The following is a 27,042-nucleotide window of genomic DNA, read 5'->3' on the forward strand; positions in this document are numbered from 1 at the left end:
GGGAAATAACTGATGGAGATTAATACGAGTCTAGCTCCTACTAATACATTCTTATTCCCTTTGCTGCATGTGCCACCCAGTCTGTTCCTACAAAGGTCTTGTGGGTGTTAAAAGGATGGGGTATATAGATTCCCTCACTCCCCCAACAATGGGCTTGGTTGGCTTTTCTTTCTTAGAATGTTTGAAAACTATTATTTCTTACTTCTTCCATCCTTAGGAATGGCAGATTGGGTAACAGATAATGATTTGTGAGCAAGTTTGAGGTGAACTGGTTTTTCCCCCAGTAAGAAACTTTGTCTTTGCCCTATTCCTTCTGCACACTCTTCATCTGGAGGTTGGAGGGCTGGTCCTAGTCCTGGGTCTTTTAAAACTTACTGACTTACTTTAAAACATACTCTCCATGTTCAGTAATGATGGAGCCTAATGGATATGGATACAGATACCAAGGAAGGATTTTCATTTTAATTCCTCTTTTGCCATATTCTAATCTGTTTTTCAGCCCAGAACATAAAGGTTCAGACAAACATTCCTCTAGTAACCCCACACAGGGAGCCAAAAAAAGCAGGTGAAGATTTATCTTTTCCCACCAGCAACAAGTTAATCACTACTAGTTAAGCAGTAACTTCCACGTACATGTTTTAAAAAATATCTGATGAAACACTGGGCACTTTATAAATATAATTTTTATTAACATGGTATCCCTGAGAGGCAGATTAAGGTATAAATATTATTCTGCTTTACAGAAAGGGAATTGGAGGCAGGTTGACTTACACATAAGACATCTGGAACCACAATTCATATCTGTTGATATACCCCAACTACTGCTTTCCCACAAGACTATGCACAGACATACTAAAGGTAGAATCCTCTCATTTAAAAAAAAAGCAATAGTACACTTCCTAAACCATCTCGGATCCTGAAGCACTGCTTTAGACTGGTGTTTCCTATATTTTCCTGTCTGCTTAGGAAATATAATTGAAATACAATCTCTCTTTAATTACTAATAAATGTTAGAATCTTTGTACTAGGACCCCTCAACACCAGAACCCTAATTAATCCCTCATCTAAAACAGTAAACTGTGAATTACATAATATTCAATCTCCCCTCTCCTCTCTGAGATCTCATCCCAGCCATAGGACTGTGATTCAGTGTGAATGTGAAACAGCTACTTATCCTAGGCCTTGGCCATCTACTCATGTTCTTTCCTGACCTGCCCATCAAAGAAGTATCTTCTCAAGATACTGCAGTTTCTGCAGGAAAACCCTTGTTTTCCATAGGAGCTAATCTGCTATAACTGTTCATTCTTCTCCAGTAGCAGCCAGCTGTTTCCTTATTAATAAGTACAACATAGCACATGAATTACTATAGATAAGGGGAGTATCACCTCCTGATCTGCCTCTGGCACTCCATGTTTCAGCTAAGGTGATTCTTTCTCTGCCTCCAGCACAGCCCATATCACACTGTTCCTCAAATTTTGTGCTGCTCCAAGCTTTGTCTAACCTTATGGTTTCTCCTTTGCCCTCTGCTCCATCTGCACAAAACACCTTGCTCCCGAATATTCCCATTTCTCATCCACTCAGCACTCACATTTGGAATGTTCATCCCACCCTAATTTACCCAATAATCTTCTCTCCTTTGAACACTTCCTGCTTCACAAAGCCTTCCTGAATAAAGAGAAGAAAATACCTCCCAGATTTTTCCAAACTCTAATGCAATAGATCTTAATATTTATGCAGTGTTACTAGCTAGCTTTAAAACTGTTGCAGCTATACACATGTACTTATTATTTGTCCATGCCAGTGTCATTTTAGATTGTATAAGGACAAGGACTATTTAATTTGTGCTATATAGGGCTCATCATACTATGAACATATGGGTAATTAATGCAAAACTATTTGATTATAAAAGATCAGCATTACACTTAGGTGTGAAGACCTGCTTTTAAAAATAGATGGATACAGTTGAATATATGCACGTGCATGTATGCCACTGAACTGACCAAAGATAATCTGTCCTCCTTGCCATTAGGGTAAAGAGTTGTTGGATTGGTCTATTTTCCCATCCACAGGAATGTGGCAGTGGCTTCAGCTCATTGTACTGAACACCCACAGGGTATCTAACAGTATACTAGGTGTTTGGAGTGTGTGGAATATAGACAGTTCCCTGTCTATAACTGCTTTAACTGCTTTCCCAATCACCACATCCAGCTACCTTGCTCTTTGGGCTTCTGGACCACAAGGGACATATGAAATTCAAATGAGATGAAACAGAAAAAAATCAAACTAGAACTGTAAATGCAGTATGCTTCTATTCCAGATTTTCTAGGGCTTGGAAGAAACTAAGAAATCCAAGGTTTATACCTCAATATTTATAAAGGTTACATTATTTCCCCATGTAGAACACCTAGGTTCTTGATAAGATTCATAGGTCAAAACCAAGATGGACATTAAACTCTCCTTCTTCAAAGTAGATGAACAGTTCATGACAAGTACAGATGTTTCTCTACTTACTATGGGGTTATGTCCAGATAAGCCTGTCATAAGTGGAACATATGGTAAGTCAAAAATGCCTTTAAAGCCACCAAATATCATAGCCTAGATGGTTTCTACTGAATGCATAGTGCATTCTCACCATCACAAAGTCAAACTCCTGTAAGTTGGGGACCATCTGTATTTCATTCTGAGCATAGGCTTAAGTGAGCAGGAAGAGTCATTCTTTTTTGTATTTCCATTACTGTATAAAGAGCTAGACCTACTCAATAAGAAAAGTCTCACATCTTCTCCCTGAAATGCTGCTGTGGTGGGTTTTTCCACCTGAAATGCAGCTGATAAGCAGAATGAATAAAGGAAGGGTACATGTCAGACTCATAGGATCTACTACTATGACCTTTCTATTAAGGGAACACAGGAAAGATGTTACCTGTCAGTTCAGATGCAAGCGTGGAGAGGGATTGAAATCTTCATTTCATTCTTAAGATGACTGCCATGGGAATTTGATCCAGGAGAAACTGGAACAGTGAGGTAAATTCTAGAGTATTTCCTAAGCTAGTTGGGCACAGAATAGGAGATGGATCTCACTATTGAAAGACTTTTCCAAACAATTTCAATACATTTATTGAGGCTCTTTATTTTCTTCTAGATTCTCAGGGGCTTACTGCTTAGGCACTGACTGTGTCAGAAGTTTTTCTCGTGTATGGATTTCTCTGTGCTTATTCAGAGCAGAGCTTTTACTGAAGCACTTGCCACAATCATGACACCCATAGGGTTTTTCTCCTGTGTGGGTTCTGTGATGTGCCCGTAAGTCAGAACTCTTACTGAAACTCTTTCCACAATCAGGACACACATGGGGTCTCTCTCCTGTGTGTATCCTCCGATGTGCACTAAAATGAGAACTGTTATTGAAGCTTTTTCCACACTCTTCACATTGATAGGGCTTTTCTCCTGTGTGGGTTCTCTGGTGAATTATAAGGCTTGAGCTCTGATTGAAACGTTTTCCACACTCACTGCATTGATATGGTTTCTCTCCTGTGTGGATCCTCCTGTGGGTAATGAAATTTGAACTGTCACGGAAACTTTTCCCACAGTCAAGACATTTATATGGTTTCTCTCCAGTGTGGATTCTCCGGTGTCTAATGAGGCGTGCACTCCGACTGAAGCTTTTCCCACAGTCAACACATTTATATGGATTTTCCACTTGATGGGATATCTGATGCATGAGGTGGGAGTTTGGACCAAAGTTTTTGCCATATCTAAGATATTTATAGGGTCTCTCTCCTAAGTAAGGTCTCTGATGACTTAGAACTTTACTTAAACTTCTCTCTGGAAGTGTGGGTTTTCCTCTCCTTTCCCCTGGGGTACTTTCCCACTGTCTTCCTGATCTACATCCACTCTCACTGCCTTGTCCCGATTAAGATGCCGGACAATTTTCCTTTCAGACCTTGCAAGTAATGTCCTATGTAGTTGTACTTCCTCAGAAATATCCCGTTTCAGATTCTCTTCATTCTTAAATCCAGCCTCAAAACCTGATAAAAGAATAGAATTTTTAAAGTTATCCATTTCCTCAATTATGTGCTAAAGTAAAATAAGTATCACATTAGATGATTAAAGATAAAAATTAGTGAATTCTAGATCCCAAATAATTACCATGCATTAAAATTCCAGTGTTTTCCTCTTCTACTTGATAACCTATCACATGCTTCTCATCTACACAGGGCTAATCAGTATATTTTTTTAACTCTTCCTGGATTCCCAGGATCTTCAGAAAATCTCAGTATAACAAGAAAAACCTACTCGATTTAAAAGTATCAACATCTATATGCAGGAAAGACACTTGGTAATGTTGTATTTTTGTCTCATCTCAGGCCTACAATGGTATTCTAGTTTATTTTGTGCCAATAACTAAAGGGATTACAATGGAATGCCCTGGAAAACCTGTATATCCAAAAAGAGTTATATGAGCCCTCTTCTGCTCAAATTCCAATCATGCTGAGAATAAAAACAAGGTAGAAAAATACTTGGTGTCTTTCAAAGAACAAAAGGCTTTCTGAGAGAAGAACTTTGCTAGGAAGTACCTCACTAAAAACATTCTCCTTGCTTGTGGAAAGATAATCACTAAATGTTCCAAAAGCATTTATTCTAATGCCCAAGCTAAGTTTTTATTCTTCTAAGAACCAAATGCCAGGCTCCCCAAGCCTAGGCTAATGTGAATTTGCAGATACTTGCAGATTTTTAGTTTGAATTTATAGAATTTTCAGATATTTCAGGTAAACATTTGATCCCTAGTTTCCTGGACGAAATCTAAAAGCAAAAGAACACTGAGTGTCTTTTGCTTTTAGATTTAAAAGCAAAAGACAGCCTGTATATGTGCCCTCTAAAGCAGTATTTCTACTTAGAAAAGAGGCCCCATGAAGTAGAGGTTCATCAGGGTAAATGAAATCTCAGAAACTTAAATATGTATATATGTTTGTGATCCTTCTCGTGGAGTATTTAGCCATTTCCTAAATCCATTTTTTAGTAGAATGTATTATTACCTCCATGAAACTAATGATCTATAAAACACTCTTGAAAATATTCATCTAAAGAACTTTTGGAAGACTGCTATTTATTGAATACTTACTATGTGCCCAAGCATGGTACTAGATGCTTCACTGAGGAACCTCACTTCTATCAGCCTTTTGAGGTAGGTCTTCATAGATAAACTTACAGGGTTAAATAACTTGGTCTAAGTTTCTCAACTTATAAACAGCAGAATCCAGATTCACACACATACACAGGGGTGGACATATATAGGTTTATAGTTGTGAGTATGCCAAAACAGTTTATTCTTTTATCATTACTTACTAATTACTGTATTATTTGCCTTATTATTTCATAGGTTTACTTATGATTTATCTGTTAGGTAATGCTGGCTGGTAATTTAACCTACTTTTGCCCACCCTTGTACACGTATGACTCCAAAATCAGAATTATTCTTCCCTTAAGGAGGGAAACCATAGTGAAGTATTTTCTTCCTTATACAACAGCTAAGATTCAAAGAGTCCAATAACTCAGAAATCTCAGACTTTTGCAGAAGTATGTCTGAAGAAAGAGTTAACCAGGTTTTCAAATATGTGTATAAAGCAAACATACAGCTAGTGTATAAGCTAAAACTAGAAGAACAAACTAATGAGAATGAACTTTTAAAATCAACTTCATCCTATTATGGGTACATGGGAAATGTTAGCTTTCAGATTTCCTGGTAGGTAAACTGCCTAGAAACATAGGAACTCACACATAGATGATAGCAAATTCACAAAATTCGAAACCATTTTGGATTGATGCTATATGGAGGAGGGAAGTCAAGTGAGTAATTTATATCCCGTCACTGAACTGCTTTAATAGACAGGGAATGTGGGGAAAAGATAGGTGGTCACAAGAAGAATCCATGAGAGCTGGGTGTAGAGGTTTCAATCTGATTATTTTTTCCCTAAGTCCCACTGCCTCCCCTTTGTTACTTAGGCCTTAAGAAGTAAATATTCTTACCACTAGGACTCTGGAATAAGACTGGAGCACGTGTCACAACAGCCCCTGGAGGTAGCTCAGTATCGTCTTCATCATCAGAATCTTCTGTGGCCTCTTCTGCTTCACTGGTATCCTGGATGGGGAAAGAGGCTGTGTCTTCTTCCTGGCCATCACTGAGTGGGGCAGGAACCCGGGCACTCACCAAAGCATCCATCTCTTCAAAAAAGGGACAGGTCTCTGGTGCTTGGCCATTCTTGACTTTCCGATAGCTTGTTTGTAGACTTTTAAACTTGGTCCGACATTGCTCTGGTGTCCTAAGGAAGCCATATTCCCATAACCGCTCAGCCACGGCCCCATACAACTGGCTATTGCGGTGACAGTTCTGGAGGGCTTCATAAAACTGAGTCTCACTAAGAATTGCAAGGTAAGTCTTTGTCTCTTCATAGCCCCAGTGTACACCTGCCACCAGAAGAGAAATGTCAGCACCAGGTCTTTAAAGCCTCAATTCCTTAATCCTGTGATCTGTATCATGAAAGTTTCTCAAAGAATGACTCAGAAATCCAACAAACACTCTCTTTTAAAATCACACTGTTGCCTAATCCCTATTATGGCCCTTCTTCACTTGCCACAATCTCAGGGTGGGTAAAAGCCCAATAATAACAAAGACCTGAAAGGGTACAAGATAAAGGACCTCACAGTTATGCAATTTATCATTAGGAAGCAGAAAGGGGAAGGAAGCAGAGCAGATAGCATCTCCTGGCCTGGACACCTGCTAGTGCTGCAGGCCCTACTCAGGCAGTACTTCATCAGGACAATTACAGACTCTGTTCCCTGAAGGTAACCAAGGTAAAGGTAAGGGAGATTCAAAGAGTCTTCCTCCCACTTGAGAGCCTGCTCTCAATGTAATGGAGATTATATTGCTTCCATTATCTTCCACTCTCCATAAGTAAAGAAGGGGAAAGAATTGGAAGACAAAAAGCCATGGAGAAGGGTGAAAAGAATGAAAATTATAGCAGCCACCACATGTGCCACATTTGTGATTTATCTACATTTATTCCAGTGACAAAAAACGAAAAATAATAAAGAGAAAGGAAAAAGTAGAAGATAGGAATAATAGAACTAAAATAACATCACATTTAATTTAAAAATGGAAGCAAAAATCACTGTTCACAATGGAACTACAACTTTAGAGATGTTGTCCTTCTGCCATTCCCCATTTTACAGTTCAGGAAACAAACTGAAATGGTCAGATAACTGTCCAAGGGCACTCAGCAGATTAGTGGTAGGGATTAGAAACAAAGCCTCCTGACTGGTACTTTGGTGCCCTTTCCATAACAACATGGTTGTAGAAATTACGTCAAAGGTAATAAAAGATACTTGCAAAACTGTTCCACAGGCACATAATATTTCAACACAGAGTACTAAACAAGATTTCTCATTCCCCTTAAATGCCAGTGTGTGTTACAAATCTCATAGAAGAGACTCAGAAACTGTTTTCCCAACTTTAGGCAATCCTTCACTATGCTATTCTAAATAAAAAGGAACATATAATAAACTAATTTTTGAGATTTGAGGGAGTAAAAGATAAAACACCAATTCATAAAAGGTACTTGATAAATATTCTTAAAATAGTGCCAAGTTTTTTTCAGCCTTTAATGATTTTTAATCAAGGAAAAAAACATTTTAATAAAGAAATGGAAGCACTAATATTCCTTTTCAGGACTCTCTTGTATTTGCTGAGTGTATTTCTTTAAAATACCTAAAATTATTCCCTACTTCCTGTTATCTCACTGACTTTCCCACAGAATGAAATACATGTGAAACCAAAGTGCCTCTTTATTCTCTAAGTGACAAAGCTGGCAAGTGACATTAAGCTTCATGACTCCACATTCCAGTCTCATAACTCCTCAAGTCTAATCCCAAAACCCCAAGAAAAAAAGCTTACCACTTTGACTTCGGAAAAGAACAGGTGCAGTTGAGTTGTTGGCATCCTGGGGGTTGGCCTTCTGGCCCATTTCATCACTGTCAGACTCTTCAGCCATGGCCTCTTCTACTCCATCCTCATGCTGCCAACTCCCCGGCCCTGGCTCCTCAGTCTCAGCATCACTGCTTGCCAAGCCAGAGTGAGAGGCTGCTTCTTCCATGCCATTACTGGGCAGGGCAATGACCTGAGCACTCATCAGGGCTTCCATCTCTTCAAAGAAGGGGCAGGTCTCAGGTGGGTGGCCATTCTTGACTTTCCGATAGTTCTTCTGAAGACCTTTGAACTTGGTCCGACACTGTTCCAGGGTCCGGAGGAAGCCATACTCGCGAAGCCGCTCAGCCACAGCCCCATATACTTGGCTGTTTCGATGACAGTTTCGGAGGGCCTCATAAAATTCAGTCTGACTAAGAATTGCAAGGAGAGTTCTGGTCTCTTCATAGCCCCAATGCACACCTGCCACCTTCTCATCCTCAAAGCCCCAGTGATCCTGATCTACCCAGCGTCTTTTCTCTCTCCTGGATGGTAACATGTCAGCATGCATTTGTCTGTCTCCTGTGAGATTGCCTTTTGGGAGTTCCTTTTCCTTGGAGCCCAGATCTGGGATCCAAGGTTCTCCTTGCTCCAACTTGGAGACCACACCGGATTTAGGAAATGGAAATCCTGCTTGCAGGGAAGCAAACAAAGGATATCATAGTTTGGAATGATCATTAAAATGATAATAATCTCTGAGTTCAGACATGCCTTTTTTATAGAGGCTTATAAACAGTGTCTAAGAAAATTTTTTCAAAAAGTTCAATATGCTGAAGAAAATGGTGAAAATACATGAAACATCAAAAAGTGAGAAATACTGTATTGTCCAGAGCAGGGTGTGACAAGAGAGGAAAAGGTCTGTTGTAAGCTTAGAGCAGATAATCCTGTCCCAAATTGCTCCCTAGCCTCCCTGACCACTTGAAGGCAGATCATGGCACTGCTGGGAAGTCACCTCCTGTCTCTTAGAATTCTCCACTTGGGGCTAAAAAATTAAACTCAGATTTCAAGGGGGAAGGGAGCATAGGGGAAATCATCTTCAACTCCTCTGTTTCCTTCACACTCAGCCACCAAGTTCTAAAGGTTTTTTCCCTTAGTATGTACTCTGTTCCTACTGCCACCACCCAAGTCTAGACTCCTCACCTTCTCATGACCCAGATAACTGCAGCAGTCACTGTCCTACCTAGCTCCAGGCTCTTGCTTTCTCAGCTCACATGCTATACTGCTGGACCTTAACCTGAGTGCCTACTATGTACTGTCCATTCATATCAGACTCCTACCCTCCTGTCCACATTTAATCCATTCTTCAAGAAGAATATTTGCCAATGCCCCCCCCATCTTCCACTGCCAAACCCCTGCTGTACTTGTACAAATGAGTAATAAGTTGTTGTTTAGCATTGTCTCAGTACAGTTCAGTTCAGCATATCTTTATGTCTGCTATTATGTTCTCAATCATATTATAAGCTCTTTAAGGATAGGCATCTTTTCTTATTGCAGAATACCTTGCAAGGTGTTGAGTGCATGGTAGGTAGGTGTTGAAAAGCTGATTCATTCTACAAACCTGTGTGTGGCATTGAGAGAACAGAGACTATTACCAAACTGACTGAGAAGGCTAGACTCTTAGACAGTAAGATCAGATTTCAGAACAACCTCAATAAGTTAAAGAAATGATCAAAGAAAAAACATACAATATGGAGTTCAACAGAGCACAAAGTAGAAAAACAAGCTCTACAAAATCATGTATAAGAGTAAGCACTAGACACAAAGACAATGGGGAAGGCTATGAGAGTCCTGGGAATTACCAAGTGAACAATAATCATCAAGTAATTAGTTGAGCTATACTGAAAGAAAATGTGAAATTCTGAAGTAAAATTCTTACTCTGCCTCAACCTATCAGACCCTCACTGGTATAATATATACATATAACTTAGTTTTCCACAATTCACATATGTGGAGACTTAAAGTTTCCAAGGGACAGTAACAAAATCTTAGTACATCTGAGCCCTGGCTGGTGTGGCTCAGTGGGTTGGGCGTCGATGGGCAAACTGGAAGGTAACTGGTTTGATTCCAGGTCAGGGCAAATGCCTGGGTTGCAGACCAGTCCCCCTCCCCCACTGGAGGTGTGCAAGAGACAACCAATGCTAGAAGCAACCAATCGATGTTCCTCTCACACATTGATGCTCCTTTCCCTCTCTCCCTCTCTCTAAAAATAAATTAAAATCTTCTAAAAAAGTAAAACACTTAATACATTTGAATAATGGAGCTCCTGGAAGAAAGCACAAAGAAATAGTTCATTTCAAAGAAGGAAAATGACTAAAAGAAAGATGTACTTTCAAGTATAGAAAATAATTTTTATCTAGAAAATACTGACTTGGTATCATCATTACAAAGAGGAAATAAAATATCTCAAAATTCTGATAAAAACTAGGGAACCATCCTCTAGCAGACTTATCAAAAGAGGAAATATAAGAATTCTCACTGCAGCAGAGAGCTAAACTATATGCCTTCAGGAAGTCCCCAACAACCACATACTCTATAATTGTCACTCATTCTGAAATCCCTTTTCTACTCACTATTCCCAGCCCTACTTCCCACCTTAGAATGGAATCCTATCTTCCCATATGAATCTACTCCTCACCGCTCCTTTGAAAAGGTCTGAGCTTCTCCTTTGGATTCATCTGCTCCTGTGGTCCCAGGTCTGGGCTTCTTGCCCTCTCTTTCTTGGGTACACCCCTGGACTGGGGTTCCACTGACTCCTGCCGAACACTTAATAACTCTTGTGATGATTTCATGGGTGTCATCTTCTCCAAGCGCACTTCCTGCCCCTTCACAGAGACTGTGACCTAGAAACAACCCCCATCAATTGTCACTGCAAGGTTATAATGAGGAGCATTCCCAGAGGAGATTATTTAATACCCTCCAAAAAAACCACCATCCTTTTGGGATATGGCTAGTGGTGGTGGTGGTGGTAGTGGTAATAGCCAACAAGAGTCATTCTTATTCCATTACTGTTAGCTTAGAGCAGCTGGAACAGCAATAGGAAAAGATCAAAATAGTAAACCCAACTATAGGCTAAAAAATTAATCCCCTTTCTTCTTTACTAAATAAAAAACTATGAATCTATGAATAACTCATGACGACAAGGTAGCAAAGATACACCCAAGTAGCATCTCCAGATAAGCTATCTGAAAAAGTATCCAAAAAGTTCCCTGTTCCAGGACCAGTATAAGCATTACCAAGGAACACTGTACCCTTCTTTAAAAATGTCTGTACCTTCATTTGGCCCTTTGGCCTTGCCCCTGCCCAAACATTTCTGAATTCCCCCTCCCTTCTTACCGAACGTCCAGGTCTTCCAGGCTGTCTTTCTAAATCTTCCACCAGAGCCACAGCCTCCTCTCCATTTTCTGGACATTGTTCCTGTACCCACTTCTGGGTCTCTCCAGGTAAGATGGCCAGGAACTGCTCTAGCACCAACAACTCGACAATCTGCTCCTTGGTGTGCACCTCTGGCCTCAGCCACCGACAGCAAAGTTCCCAGAGTTGGCTGAAAGCCTCCCGGGGACCAGCTACCTCCTGGTAATGAAATTTCCTGAAGCGCTGTCGGAAGGTCTCAGAGTTAGTGCCATTCCCTCTCAGAGTAGGTTTGGCCATCATTCACAGCAGAAAGCAGCTTTCCTCCACTTAAGGGTCTATGTTCCAGAACTTACACCTATCTTCCCATGTCCTTGGAAAATCACTTGCAGATGAGTGTCTCTGTAAGAGTCTCCGCCTAGGGTAGAGAGAGATGGCACTATCAGAAAGAATATATTCATACGTCTAATGTCTTGCCATAGCTGGCCTGACTTCCCAAATATATGCTCCATGTGGCCAGCTGAGGTAGCACCAACTTCAGAATAGAAAGCCAAAACTGAGCATGGAGAGAAAAGTTTCAAAAACTGCATTTCTGGGCGATTTCCCAGGGCGGCCTGGAGAAACAGCAGAGAAAAGAAAGTAGTCTGCTCCTCTTCCCCCTCCCCCAAATCGGGTCCCATTTAGCTCTGACCAATGTTTCATAGTGGGTTCGAACTACCTGGGAGACCTGGAGCTCAGGATTTAATGGCAAGTCACCATCCTGCTCAAGGCAACAAAAAGCCTCTGTCCAGCGGGTCGCAGCTGATCTTCCCCAGTACCTCCGTAGTCCTTCCCCAGGCCTCTACGTCCTCCCTGCCCCCTCGGATTCCACACCTACCAAGTCCCACCCCAGGCAAAACTCAAAGACTGAAACTTTGTTTTTCCTCACAACAGAAGTAATCGCTCAACAAATATTCGGAAACTAGTGACGGGAAACCTCGCGACTGGGAGAAGTTGGTTTGGGCTCCTGAAGCGAGAACCGGGTGGGCTTGGGGAGAGTCGCACTGAGCTGGTTGAGAGAGAGAATCCGAGGGGGCAGTTGTAATGGGTCTCCTGAGGACGAGCTCAGGTGTTGGCCAGGAGGTCCGAGTGCTGTGGAATTCGCGGGCGCGGAACTCAGCTCAAGGAGCCGCGGGTGTGGGGTTCGGCCTCTTTGTCTTCGCTCCCTCCGGCCAGGTCACTCTCGGAGCCGTGGTGCAGTGCCCTCCAGACACCTCCGACCCGGCTAAGTGGTCTGAGAGCACCCTCCGGCCCACCGCTGGAAGTGTCTCTTTCTCGGGTTGTCCCTCAACCCACTTGCATTTCTGCCCACGGGCCAGCGTCAGCCACCCGGGTCGGCCCCAAGCCAGGCTCTCTAGCCCTGTCCAGCTCTCAAACCGGAAGTCCGAACGGGTGACTCCAACGCCAGGGCGCATGCGCAAAGTCAGCTGCCGCACTCTACAATCGGAGCTCGGTTTGCCGCCAGCGGGTGAGTCCAGTCAGCGCCGCTTACTTCCGGAACGCGGCTCTCCGATGCTTTCCCTGCTTCCCGTCTGCTCTTCCCGCAGCTATCGTCTCGGCGGGTACATTCCAGAACCGTCAGTTCCAGGGGCCTGTACGTGTGTTGGGAAGGGGACACTGGACTCTGTGGTCGCCTTGAAGGGCGCTGGAGGAAGGAGTGACGCATAGAGGGACTCGAGGTCCGCGGTGGGAATGATCCACGAACTGCTCTTGGCTCTGAGCGGGTACCCAGGGTCTATTTTCACCTGGAACAAGCGCAGTGGCCTTCAGGTATGGTCCGGCTCAGAGGGCGGGAACTAGCGAGCGCAGAATGGGTAGACCTGAGCCAGTGCTTGGGGGAGGAGTCTGAGGCACTCAGAGGGCAGGGCCTGCGGGGGCTTTGGGGGCGGGAGGCGTGTCCCTGGACCTGTGACTAGAGAGGCCTCCTGGAGACAAGCACACAGTGAGAGGGTTGGGCCTAGTCTGGGAAAAGGAGGGCAGACCCAGAGGGGCTCCGCCTTCGGGGAGGGAGAGGGAGACCCGGAACGGCTTACTTAAAGTTAAGCGACAGTTTTGGGGGAGCTAACTGAATGTAAAAGTGAGGAAGGCGCTTTCTCCCGTTTTCACACTTGCACTGTGTTTTAAATTGAGTTTTGAAAACTAGACCAACTACGTAGCGTTTAACATACAATAAGGGCTCAGCCAATTTTGGTGAATGAAAAAATGAATGAGTGTGTCTCTCTCATGACTCCTTTCTGAGGAAAATTCTGCACTAGGAGAATCTGAAGGGGGCCATCATGTAACCAGGAATGTATGAGGAGGAAGGGCTATGTACTATATGCATTATCTAATTTAGTCTTCATAACCACCTAATTCCATATCACAAGTTAACTCCCTGTGACTCGCAACTGGTAATTAGCAAGTTTAATCTTGAAGGTCTGTCTGGATCCACTATCTGAATTACTCTTTTCTACTTCTGTTTCCAGTAGTGTTATCTAATCATCTCAATAAGTTAGTAACTAGATATTGTTAGCTCCAGTTTACATACAAATGAGCAAACTGAAGTTCAGAGAATTTATGGTGGCTAGTCCTGGTAATAGCAAGATTTGCATATAGCTTTCTCTGGTGACAAGGCCATGCTTATTCCTATGAGAATTGGCAGTAGAGCCTGGGGAAGAGCAGAAAAATAACATTATTAGGCTATAAAACCTTTAAATCAAAGCAATTCCTCTTATTATTCCTTTTCCTCTATAAAACTAGCACAATGCCAGGCATATAGGAGAAAAATGTCCAGAAAGTATTTGTGGGTACTTTGTGACATGAAGTAAAAAGAGATAATAGTATAGGAAAGAGAGCTACCTTTCTTCCTTATAAAAAAAGTTCCAATCAGAGATTTTCTTGCTTAAGTTCCCAGCTTTAAAGCCACCTCCTCAGAAAAACTTTTTCTGACCATCTTTTTTAATGTATCCTCCCCTTATGCCATTATTTGCTATCCCAGAAACTTGTTTATTTCCCTTATAGGATTTAGCACAATTCACATTATTTATTGTTGTTACCTGTTTCTAGACTTCCTCTCTCACAGATTGCCCATAGGAGCAAAGATCACAGTAGTCTTCTTCATAGGTGTACCAGGAGCACCTGGCACAGTTTCTGCCAGAGTAGGTGTTCAGATACTTATGTAAAAAGAGGCCACCCAAACCAGAAAATATTGCATACCTTCTGCAGAGCAATAGTTTTCAGTCTTAAAAGAAATTCTGACAAATGCTACAACGTGAATGAAACTTTGAGCTACTACTAAGTGAAATAAGCCAGTCACAAAGCACAAATATTGTATGCTTCCACTTATTTGAGGTACTTTGGTCAAATTCATAAAGACAGGAAATAGATGGGTGGTTGTCAGGAGCTGTGGAGAGGGAGAACAGGGAGTCTTTGTACAATGGGTACAAAGTTTTGGTTTGGGAAGATGAAAACGATCTGGAGATGGATGAATGGTGGTGATGGCAGCACAACAATGTGAATGCACTTAATGCCAAGAACTGTACACTTAAAAATGGCTACTATGGTAGCTTATATGTATATTTTGCCACAGTTTTTCTGGAAAAGTCGGTTGAATGGATACATTCTCCCACTACTTTTTTCTACGTGAACTGCTGTGTAACTTTTATATAGCATACTAGGCTATCATTTGGCTATTATTTAAATTAAAAACACAAATAAAAATATGGACACTAAATGTATATGTCCAGTTATAAGGTGCTTTTATAAGTTACAGTATGCTACATTTATTTACATTTTTATTGAAATGAAAACAAGGTTTAAAATTTCATAGAGAAGTTATTTTAAGAATATGTTTGAGAAACTCCTGAAGTTTGCTGAAGACATTGCTAAAGACAACCTTTTTTCAACAGGTCAAAACCTCATATTTTTAAAGAACATCCCTGAAATGTTGCATAAGAAACAGGTAGGCCCTGGCTGGGTCGCTCAGTTGGTTAGAGCATTGTCATGATATGCCAAGGTTGAGGATTCAATCCCAGTCAAGGTACATGTAAGAATCAAGAATGAATGCATTTATAAATGGAACAACAAATCGATCTCTCTCTCTCATATCAATAAGTAAAATTTTAAAAATATATGTATTTTTTTAGCCCTGGCTGGTGTAGCTCAGTGGATTGAGCCCAGGCCTGTGAACCAAATGGTCACAGGTTTGATTCCCAGTCAGGGCACATGCCTGGGATCCAGGCCAGGTCCCCAATAGGCGGCATGTAAGACGCAATCATACATTAATGTTTCTTCCCCCCTTTCTCCCTTCCTTTCTCTCTCTCTAAAAATAAATAAATCTTAAAAAATATGTATGTATTTTTTTTTAAAAAAAAGAAACAGGTATAATAGCTGCCTCTGGGGGGAGGCTGACTTATTTTTTTTATTATTTTTTAAATTTATTGACTTTGGAGAGGGGGAGGGAGAGAAACATTGATCTATTTATTGGTTGATTCTTTAAAATTTTTTTTTAATTAGGCCCTGGCTGGCGTAGCTCAGTGGATTGAGCTCGGGCTGGGAACCAAAGTGTCCCAGGTTCGATTCCCAGCTAGGGTACATTCCTGGGTTGCAGGCCATAACCTCCAGCAACCGCACATTGATCTCTCTCTCTCTCTCTCTCTCTCTCTCTCTTTCTCCCTACCTCCCTTCCCTCTCTAAAAAATAAATAAATAAAATATTTAAAAAAAATTTTTTTTAATTGATATTAGGGAGGGAGGGATAGAGAAACATTGATTTGTTGTTCTACTTATTTATATATTCACTGGTTGCTTCTTGTATGTCCCAGGCTGGAGATTGAACCCACAGCCTTGGCATATCAGGACGACACTCTAAGTAACTGAGCTACCCAGCCAGGGTTCATTGGTTGATTCTTGTATGTGCCCTGACCTGGGATGGAAGTTGGAACCTCAGCATATGGGGATGATGCTCTAACCAACTGAACTACATGGCCAGGATGAGGTTGTACACCATTTTGTATTGTTTGAATGTTTTACCATGTGTTATCACTTATTTCAATAAAAAACTAATTAGGTCAGGGATGGGGAACAGCACCTTTGTAGTGGTTTGGAAATACTTTTGTTACCCAGAACTTACCAATCTTAAATTAAATGGGCATTTTGAAAAAGGAAATGATAAATAGTACAGAACATTTGAAGGACCTGAAAGACCAGCATGTAGTGAATCAGACACCAGTGTTTTCAGCCTGCTTCTTCTCCTGCAGGTGTCACAGGACTTTCCATTTCTCCATCCCAGTGAAACCAGTGTCCTCAATCGACTCTGCCGCCTGGGCACAGACTATATTCGCTTCACTGAGTTCATTGAACAGTACACAGGCCATGTGCAGCAGCAGGTAGGTTCCTGTTCTCAGGGAAGGTGCACCTCCAGAGGGCAGGAGCTATGTCAAGATTTTGGTGAATCTGCTGGTAATTCATGTGAAATAAGTCACAAGAAGTTACGAATTTCTCATCACTAGAATTACTCAAATGAAGGCCAGAGGTCTGTATCTCACATAAGGGGAAACTATATAGAGGGACTAATTTAGGCAGATTGGTGTGAGAGAAAATTTGTTTTGCCTGAGTTTTAGAGGGCCAGAATTAAATTATTTTGAACTGGACCATAGTTCCAATTCCAGAAGTGAAAACATAAAGCATTATTTCAGATTCCTTTGCCACTTTGCTTCTGACTATTTTAGTCACATTGAGGCAAGCAACTAGAATCTTTGGGTTTCATTTTTAAAATTTGTAAATAAAAGGGTTAAACCAGAGAAGGCACTTGGCACATAGTAAGCACTTGATAAATATTACCCATTATTATCAATTAATTGGAAGTCAGTATAGAGGTCAAGAATTTGTGTCCTGCTCCATCACTCACTGGCCATAGACTGCTTAGCAGTAACCTAATTCTCAGTAACTAGGGCTCAGTTTTGTTATCTATAAAATGGGGATAATAGATAGTACCTATTTCATAGGGTTTTAAAGATTGAACAAAGTAATTCATGTGAATGCCTGGTATATAGTAAGCACTCAAAATTTTTTAAAGAAATATTTTACAGTTCTCTTTATTTTTAACCATCTGTAATTCTTGTCAGTGGTAAGGAAAGACTGCTGAATTGTATGACTGATTCAGTGATGACTCTTTTCCAGTTGAAAGAATGATTCTGATTTAGGGAAAAGGTGAGGACTTCGATGCAGTCAATACCCTCTGGACCCAGAGGGTAAATTTGTTATCAGGCCTTTGGTGTATCGACTGATGGTTGTTTCAGCCAGTGCAATGACAAGAATCTCCAATTTGGGGTGCAGTAAAGAAGAACACTTCATTCAGTGCACAACAGCTCAATTGTCATACAGCACAGCTGTGAGAACAGCATGGCTGTAGAACAGATCTGAGGCCAGTCAGCCCTGGGGCCGGGCCTCTCTCCAGCTAGACTGCTGTATTCTGCTTCTTGATGATCTGCTTTGAACTACGCTGGTCTGCTCTACTGTGCTCTGGCAAGACATCTTCTATGTTTCAGCTGAGCCAGGGAGAAGCAGTCTGCAGTCTTCACTGGAAAGAGAAAAAGGTGATCTCTGAGCCAGAAATGAGCTGGCTTACGTGGACAGAAGCCCATGTCCCTGATCCCTGACGAGTCCATCCTCCTGTAGATGAAGACTTTGAATCCTCAAAATTTGATTGGCCCAAAAATCACTGCCCCGATTAGTCAGAATAGAGCCTCAATTCTATTGGGTAAAATAGGATTCCAGCAAATCTTTATAAGGGCTGGCTCAGATGGGAGAAATACATTACTGGAGGACAGTTCAGTACAGAGGCAGGCAGCGCAGTTCAGGCTTCTTTGAAGTTTAGTTTGCATAAGAGACCCCTGTGCAGAAACAACCACTACACTGTTTATTTTCATTTTTGTTTTAAATTTGAGCCCAGTTAGCCACCAGGAACCTTTCTTAGTAGGTGTCCTTTTTTTCTCAGGGTTCACAGGTGATAATCTGTGGGGCAAAGGAGTTGGAGGACAATGCCTTATGTTTTCATCTCTGGGACAGGGATTCTGGTTCACTTAAACTGATTATATTGCAGAGAAAATACATAAGCTAAACATGAGCTTAAAATCTAATCATTGTGGGGTGGGTAGGGCAGGAAAGAGTAATGGGGGAAAATGGGAACAACTGTAATTGAACAACAACAAAATACCTAATCAGTGCCAGTTTGCTATGAAATCATATTAAGAAAGAACACTTAATTATCAAAGTTGAAATCTACACATTATATTAATATAGATGAACTTTACACCTATATTAATACATTGTAAACATATTAATGTTATATATAATAGTATATCAGTATAATATAGATATAATTATTAATATTAATAATATTAATATTGATTTTGGTATATAACACCTAGAAGAAAAAAACCTCTACATTTGTATGACTATATGGGTTTTATCTTATATATGTGAATTCCTACTTTACCAATTTTAAAGATATCCATAGTACCTCTTTTTTTGGAAAAGTGAAAAGCATACTCATTTTCTTTTTTATTTTGTGATAAGTGAAGACATTCAGTTCTCTGAAATGACACAAGATCAAAACAGAATTGATTGTTTGTAAGCCGACCTGGTCTATTTCACCATATGCCCATGCTGTTCTTATTATACAAGGGGAGACCAAAAACCACCTGGAATTATCTTCTAGAACGCAGGCCCCTTGTAGTAGAGGCTTCCCCAGCTAATTGAGTGTTCTAGGAACCCATCTGTATCAGTGTACCAACTGGCATTTTGTGAGGTTGTGTTCCACTTCAGTGAATTTTTTTTAAACACTCTTTCAAAGCATTTGCCCACTTCATGATGGGTGATTTATAAGCACACCTGCCCATAGCTCGCTGAGTGTTCAGTCATTTTTGACCAAAAACAGCATGACCCCTGAGCCCCACCCTCCCTATTCACCCAATCTCACCTCAAGAGACATTTTGTTTCCCTGGGTGAAAAAAAGACCTCAAAGGGAAAACCTTTTTTGCCTATGTGGAAGAGGTACAACAAAAAATGTCAGAAGCACTAAAAGGCACCAAAATCGACAGGTTCAGAAACTCTTGAGCAGTGGGAAAAACATCTTGATAGGTGTATTGCATCAGATGGAGAGTACTATGAAGGCGACTGAGGTTTAAACATGTAAGAATAAATACATAATTTTTTATAAATAAATTCTGGGCTGTGGGGTCCCCTCTTGTAGCTGTGAACATTTATCTCCAGGAACTACTAGTATCCTTTGCAGTATCTGTGGCTACACTGTGCCTTATAAACCCTGAGCCCAAACTTCCTATCACAATTGTTGCTGAATTCTGCCATTGTATCTACCACTACCAGAGCCCCATCACCCAAATCAGTACACAGCCAGAGGCTAGTCATGGTGACCTCTCATTAACTGTTAACCACAGTTCTCTATATAAAGCTACAAGAAGCTCTTACAAAAAAATGTTAGGTTTCCTGAAAGACAAGCCATATTTGTAAATAGCCTCCTTAGTGAAAGTTTCATAAATCCCCACATTGTCAGATTTGTGTTCAGATGAATTGCCATGCCCAGCAGGAGAAGGGATGTTAGAATGAGGATTGAAGTCATTGTATTTATTCAATAAACACTTACCCACTGTTTAGAGAACTATGGTAGGGACTAAAATACAAAGATGAGTAAAATGTGGGACCTTGCTTCATGAAGCTTTGGATATCATGACTTAAGTACAGTTTTAGCACTAAATTGAGATGCAGTGAAAGCAGCTAAGGGGGAAGCTATTAATTCCCTGGGGAGAGTTAGGAAGGGCTTTGCAAAGAAGAGATGCTTGAGGTGGGTCCTACAGGGAGAGTAGGTATTTGTCACTAAGATGAATGTACAGTTATAAGCAGAACACATCCAAATTCATGGGCCTGAGAAATAGAACCAAGGCATGTTTGGTGACCTGTGGGTAGTTTGGAAGTGAGGATGTGAAGTTGGAATCAATAAAAGAATTTTGAAGAGAAGTAAGGGCCAGAATGCAGAAGTCATTGCATGCCTTGGAGGGGAGTTTAGATATTATCCTGGAGCAGGGGGAAGCCACCAAAAGAATTTAAACTAGAAGTTATAAGATGAAAATTGAGTTGCAGAAAAATCTCCACTGACAATATGGAGTACTACCTGGTTGTAACTTCTGAACCCCTTGGAAAATTAAAATATCTCATTTTAGCCCTGGCAGGATAGTTAAAGATTGTGGGTTTGATCCCTGGTAAGGGCACACACAAGATGCAACCAATGACTGCATAAATAAATAGAATAACAAATCAATATTTCCCTCCCTCCCTCCCCCTCTTCCCCTCTCCCTCTCTCCACCAACCTACATGCACCTTCTCTTCTTCCTCTAAAATCAACAAATACAAAATTTTTAAATATATTACATTTTAAAAGGTCAAAACTCACAATCTGTCTCTTCTGTTGGGTTTCCCTCTCACTGAAGCACTATTCTGATATGGAATTATTTAGCCAAAAACAATGCCACTAATAAAGGGTAACGTCTTCCTCGGGCTTTAGGGTCTGAACCAAGAGATGATTTCTCTGTTTGATTTCAGGATCACCATCCATCTCAGCAGGGCCAAGGTGGGTTATATGGAATCTATCTAAGGGCCTTCTGCACAGGACTGGACTCAATTTTGCAGCCTTATCGACAAGCACTGCTTGATTTGGAACAAGAGGTAAAGGGGGGGATATGGAAGCAACACCTCTGGGACAGCAGATTAGGGCACGTTTTTTAATTTGAAATGCCCTTTGATACAGTCAGGCAGTTAGGAATAAGCTATTTTCTGTGTGGCTGCAAGTACGGTTTACAATGTTTTCTCTGTGATTGTCCAAGCCATGGTCAAAGTGGTGTGCAGATTATGGCAAAGGTTCCTGAGTGAGTATATAAGAGCCCTACCTTTGATTTTATCAACTGAAAATCAGAATTAATAATCTTCCATAATCATAAATTCTTGATAGCCTAAAATTAACAACACTAAGCTCACTCTCATATTTCCTTCTAGTTTTAATAGATCAAGTAGATTCAAGATATTTTGTATGGAGCCCTAATCACAGCAATTTTTGTTGCAGTTCCTGGCTGACCCCCATCTCTCCATATCACATGTCAATTACTCCTTGGATCAGGTATGCTGCTCAAATAACAAAATGCCTTGGAATCTGCTGATACTGTTAGAATAATCTAACTTATAACATTTTTTTTAGAACTCTTTTCCTTCTGGATTCAGAGCCCAGCATTTTATATTTTATACGCTTTTCTAGATCAGAACTGTTTGAAAAGCTCCAAATTTAGTTAAAAATTAATGTCTGATGTTACTGCTTTAAATTGACCTTAATATTAATGATTATGCTAGCCTCAGAAATAAAAACTGCTTCTATCTGCCATTCTCTTTCTATCTGCCACCAACCCCATATCAAATTGCCTTAAGATATTGGATCTTGGCTGGTCTGTGGTATTGCTATCTTTATGTAAAGTGGGACTATTTTGAAATAAAAGCATTTCCTAAAGTAATTTTTTTCCTTGTATTTGATAGACCCTCCTAATTCTCTTCTTTGCAGTTTCAGCTCCTTTTCCCCTCTGTGATGGTTGTAGTAGAACAGATTAAAAGTCAGAAGGTGAGAACTGTCCTTTTTCATTTTGCTCTGATAAGCACCAAAGAAATATTTTAAATTAATTTTGCTTTACATTCTTTTTTGAAGACTCTAGATTTTAGTAGTTTTTACTAATTTATTTATTCAACAGTATCTGCTTGGTATTATGCTAAGTGTCAGGAATGCAAAAATAAATTGTGACCTTGCCTCTAAGCAACTTTTGGTCCAGAAGGTGAGGGAAATGTTGATAGATGCACCCAAAAAAGCTGTCAGGTAAGAGAAAAATGCTATGGATACTTGGAGATGACAGTTTTTTGCACTAAGGATTGGGAGTATTAGATAATGTATCTGAAGGAAAAGCTAAAAGTTAATCCTTAGAAAAAAAGAAGGTAATCGTTTTATGTTAGGGTGCTAGCAGTGTTCTGAGAATTATACCATTGTGTAAAACCTAGGTGTTTGTTAGTTAAATATGCCTATTCTCATCACAAGCTTTCATCAAATGGATTGAAAAATGGAGCCCCAAAATTTACATTTCTTATAAGTTCCCAGGCGATGCTGCTAGAAGTGGGGTTGGAGGGCTGGATGGAGAGGGGTAGGGAGGCTATAGAGTTCATACTTTGAGAATAACTATTGCAATATTGTGATTTATATTAATAAATATATTTTTGTCTTCATATTGTTTCTGGCACAGAGCTCCTAAAACCCTTGGGATTTCCTAAGTGTTAAGAGTGATAAAGGTGCCTTGATATTCATACGAAACCCCTGTCAACCACACTTGAGTTGTTAATGAGGTGACTTTTGGACTGCACTTAAGGATGGGAATGGTTGCCAGGGGGACCAACCTTATGATTGGAGGGTTGGATCTTTCAGTCCCACCCCCAACCTCTAGGGGTAGGGGAGGGCTGGAAATTGAGTTCAGCCACCAGTATCTAGTGATTTAATCAACTGTGTCTATGTAATGAAGCCTCCCAAAAACCCAAAATGACAAGGTATGGACAGCTTCCCGGTTGGTGAGCCAGAATGATTCCACATTTCTTCATCTGGCTATTGATTTGTAACATTTGATATCCTTGTTCAAAAAACCAAACAACCTGTAATTGAGTGAATAACTGTTTCCTGAGCTCTGTTAGCCACTCTAGAAAATTAATCAAACCCAAAGAGGGGATTGTGGGAACCCCTGAGATATAGCCAGTTAGTTAGAAGCACAGAAACAACCGGAGCTTGTGAATGGCATCTGAAATAGGGGATGGTCTTTTGGGACTAAGCCCTTAACCTATGGAATCTGATGCTATCTCAGGATACAGTCAGAATTAGGTCAAAATGTAGGACACCCCAGCTGGTGTCTGAGAATTGCTTGGTAGTGTGGGGAAATCCCATACACATTGGACTCATAGTCAGAATAGGAACTATATCTAGATCTTACAAGAAAGTTTATCCTCACTCTCTGCTGGATTTTGCCCTTTGGATTGAATATAGAATATGAGTTTGTGCTACATGTACTATTAAAATGGAATCCAGTTTGAAAATGCTGTGTTTTCCACAGATTCATGGGTGTCAAATCCTGGAAACAGTATACAAACACAGCCGTGGAGGTTTGCCTCCTGTTCGAAGTGCACTAGAAAAGTAAGTCATGGCTCAATTGGTGGTTAGGGGTGGAGGTGGGTGGCCAAGTGACTCGACCATGCACATGTTTTTTTTTTTCAGGTCATCTTAGGTTTCCCTCTGGGAAAGGATATAACCAGGATAGAAAAGATCCATGAGCAGAGGAGCCCATGTAATCCTTATGATGGCTCAGAAATTGCACAAAAAGGGTTATAAAGTGTTGAGTATCAAAGCTAGGATCTAATTGCCTAGATGCCTTTGAGGCGTCTTTTTTAATTTTTGGATCTCGTCAGCTTGGGAGAATTTCCATTACATGTGCCAGATATTGCCTAGCTAGGTCTAAACTTGTATATTTTGAGTCAATGGTATTTTCACATTGAGTTCCTTAAAAAGTTTTGTACTTTATAATCCCATAATGCCACTCTTAGGAATTTCACTGTAACAGAATGATTCAAAAGAAGAAAATAACCATATGTACAAATATTATTCATTGCACTGTTGTATAATATATCAAGAAATTAGAAAATTACCAGCAGCAGAAGAAAGTTGAATAAAGATATATTCACTTGATAGACTACAATGTCATTAACGTTGTAAATACTATAACAACATGTAAAAATATTTTTATAATACTAATTGAAAAAAGAATGCAAAATATGTCTTATGGTTACAACTATATTAAATGTATATAGAGTTTCATCAAAGACTGCTCATTTGATCTTCCTATTTCCCTGTTCCTCATTTTTTTAAGAAGGGTGTGAAAAAAAGAGGGTGTGACATTGATTTCAAAATTGGAATCAATGATTTCTGAGGCCCCTCACAACTCAACAATCTCAACTTTAATTACTGCACAAGTAAGTCCTCAGAAGAGCAGGACATTTTCCAGAATATGCTTTAGGGACTTAATTCTCTATTACTGTGCTTTTTTTTTTCTCATAGAAATGAATTTTGATTACAGAAAGTGAGGATATGCAAAGAGAAGAAATAGAAATCACCTGTAATCACAGCCTCTTGAGATATCCAATTCAACTTTTGGTGTATATCATCTACAGTTTCTCTCTACATAAACATACTCATAGTTATATGAGTATAATATAGGAGACTAGTATAGGAGACTAGTATAAAATCTTACGTAGATAATATGATATATACAGGGACCACAAATAAAAATTACATATTTTCAGGGACCACATTTTACAGACCACATATTGTAATATGCAAAATTTAACTGCCTTTCCATTTGATTTTTTAAAGAGCAATTCCATTCAATTAGCATACTACAAATAGCAGGCTCCATCTCTTCTAGTTTCTTTTTCTTTCCGAGTTATTTTGAAAAATTTTAAATCTCCAAAAATGTTGAAAGAATTATATAATAAATACCTGTATAGCCTTTAATTTCACCAGCTAACATTTTGCCACATTTGATTTATCTTTTTCTTTCTCATCTATATAAACTGTGAAATATATATGTAAATATATGTATAAACACACACACATGCATGCATACCACAGTTTTTGCTGAATGATTTGTAAGTGGTCACAGATATCAAAACACTTAACCCCTAACTATGTCAGTTTATATCTCTTTAGAAAAAGGGCATTCTCTCATATAACCTCAGTACCATATTATACCCACAAAACTTAATGTTAACTCAACGATATGATATCCAAAATATGTCTGAATTTTCTCAGTTTCCCTCCAGAAGTTCTTTATAGCTGTTTTTTTTTTTTTTTTTTTTGCAGTCCAGGATCCAATTAGTGTTCATAGGCTGCATTCGCTTGTCATGTCTATTTAGTCTCCTTTCATTTGGAATACTCTCCTTCATAGGCTTTTTAAAAAAAATCTTTGATGACTGACATTTTAAGAGTACTTGTCTTGAAGAATGTTCACAAACTAGATTTTTCTGATTATCTCCTCATGATAAGATTTGGGTTAAACATTTTTTGCAGTAATACTACATGAGTCATATTATTCCCTATTGCATCATTTTATAAAGCACAGAAAGTAAGTCTGTCCCATTACTGGTGTTATAAGTTTGCTCATTTGATTGAGGGACACTTTCCCGTTTGTAATTAATATGTTATCTGGGAGTGATCCTTTCAGACCATGTGAACATCCCATTCTCCAGCAACCGTTCTGTATTTTGTTGGATAATGACAGGCAGGTGTGTGTGCCTGTTATGTATTGACTCTACTCTCCCTATGTGATACCAACAAAAATAAAACAAATTTAATGCTCTGTTAGCCAAAGAGGGACTCCTATAAGTCTATTTAGTTTTAATAGGAAAATCAATGTTAAAACTTACTTTTCACAAAAAGAGGAAAGAAAATGTGCTTGTCCTAAAAGACTATCAGAACATTAACTGAACATTTCAGACTTCAGTATGTAGGCATCAAGTTTGGAAATTTAATCAGTCCAGCCACAAACATTTAAATTAAAACACCACAATTATTTTTGTCTTATAGTTGGTCATTTCCTTTCTGATTCATCAACCTCTCAGGTCTCTGTTTATCCTGTAGCAGTTTAAAGCATACCCTCTGTGCTATTGTGGGGGTTAGTGTTCTTTAAGTGGGCTTCTAAGGCTCTTGCCTTTTCTTCCCACTCAGAATCCTGGCTGTGTGTCATGGGGTCATGTATAAGCAGCTCTCAGCCTGGATGCTGCATGGACTCCTCTTGGACCAGCACGAAGAGTTCTTTATCAAACAGGGTCCATCTTCTGGGAATGTCAGTGCCCAGCCAGAAGAGGATGAGGAGGATCTGGGTATTGGAGGACTGACAGGAAAACAACTGAGAGAACTCCAGGACTTGGTGAGAGCGTAGCGAGAAGCCAACATACTCCTGTCAAGAAGCAGAAAAAACTATAGATGAGTGTCCTTTTGGTGATCCTCCCTCCCTGCTCCAAGTTCATCATAGCTGGGCACCTTCCATAAACTCTTTAGATATAAACACTTGTCTTTTATCTTAGCTTAATACTTAAACTAAATATCTAACTTAATGTGAGACTACAAAACAGAAAGTACATTTGTGAGATTCCGTTTGTTTCTCCTTTTCCTAATATAAGCTTTTAAGAGATTAATAATAAATCTTATTCCTTCAGGTAGTCTTATAGCTACCTTGCAGTATTTAAATGCAATATGGAGTTTTCATTAAACTTCCCAAAATCCTCTATTGTCCTTATTCATCATTCATCTGTCCTGCTACAACATTTTATCAAATGCCTGTTATGTACCAGGCACTGTTCTAGGTGCCACAGCTACATAGACATAATATATAGTAATCCTTGTCCTTAAATAGCTTATAGTTTAGTGGAAGATATAAGTAAACAATAACATTACAGTGTGCTAAGTGCTCTGGAAAGAGTATGTACAAGTGTTCTCAGAACTTGGTCTTAGAGTAACTAGAGAAG

General features: G+C 40.0%; 2 protein-coding genes across 4 annotated transcripts in view; one reads left to right on the forward strand and one right to left on the reverse strand.

Moving 5' to 3' along the window:
* Positions 1–665: 665 nt before the first annotated feature.
* On the reverse strand, positions 666–12,455 carry ZSCAN29 (zinc finger and SCAN domain containing 29). Its single transcript, XM_028505392.2, is given in 7 exon segments — positions 666–3,906; positions 3,909–4,022; positions 6,022–6,459; positions 7,946–8,644; positions 10,650–10,854; positions 11,348–11,780; positions 12,339–12,455. Coding segments are annotated over 6 exon segments (2,529 nt in total). The 5' UTR covers positions 11,666–11,780; positions 12,339–12,455; the 3' UTR covers positions 666–3,151.
* A 359-nt stretch (positions 12,456–12,814) lies between these two features.
* The window catches only part of TUBGCP4 (tubulin gamma complex associated protein 4), a 34,829-nt gene continuing 20,601 nt past the window's right edge, over positions 12,815–27,042 (forward strand). The window contains exons 1-7 of one of the 3 annotated variants that reach the window (XM_028506988.2): positions 12,815–13,171; positions 16,638–16,766; positions 20,998–21,120; positions 21,515–21,568; positions 22,001–22,057; positions 23,577–23,656; positions 26,243–26,444. In XM_028506988.2, coding sequence (XP_028362789.1) covers positions 13,094–13,171; positions 16,638–16,766; positions 20,998–21,120; positions 21,515–21,568; positions 22,001–22,057; positions 23,577–23,656; positions 26,243–26,444 — 723 coding nt within the window. In that variant the 5' untranslated portion in view covers positions 12,815–13,093. The remainder of the gene's footprint in view (positions 13,172–16,637; positions 16,767–20,997; positions 21,121–21,514; positions 21,569–22,000; positions 22,058–23,576; positions 23,657–26,242; positions 26,445–27,042) is intronic. The other 2 variants (XM_028506989.2, XM_036032518.1) reach the window with 2 other exon arrangements.

Source organism: Phyllostomus discolor, chromosome 1 (genome assembly GCF_004126475.2).
Source record: "Phyllostomus discolor isolate MPI-MPIP mPhyDis1 chromosome 1, mPhyDis1.pri.v3, whole genome shotgun sequence".
Taxonomy (NCBI): Eukaryota; Metazoa; Chordata; class Mammalia; order Chiroptera; family Phyllostomidae; genus Phyllostomus; species Phyllostomus discolor.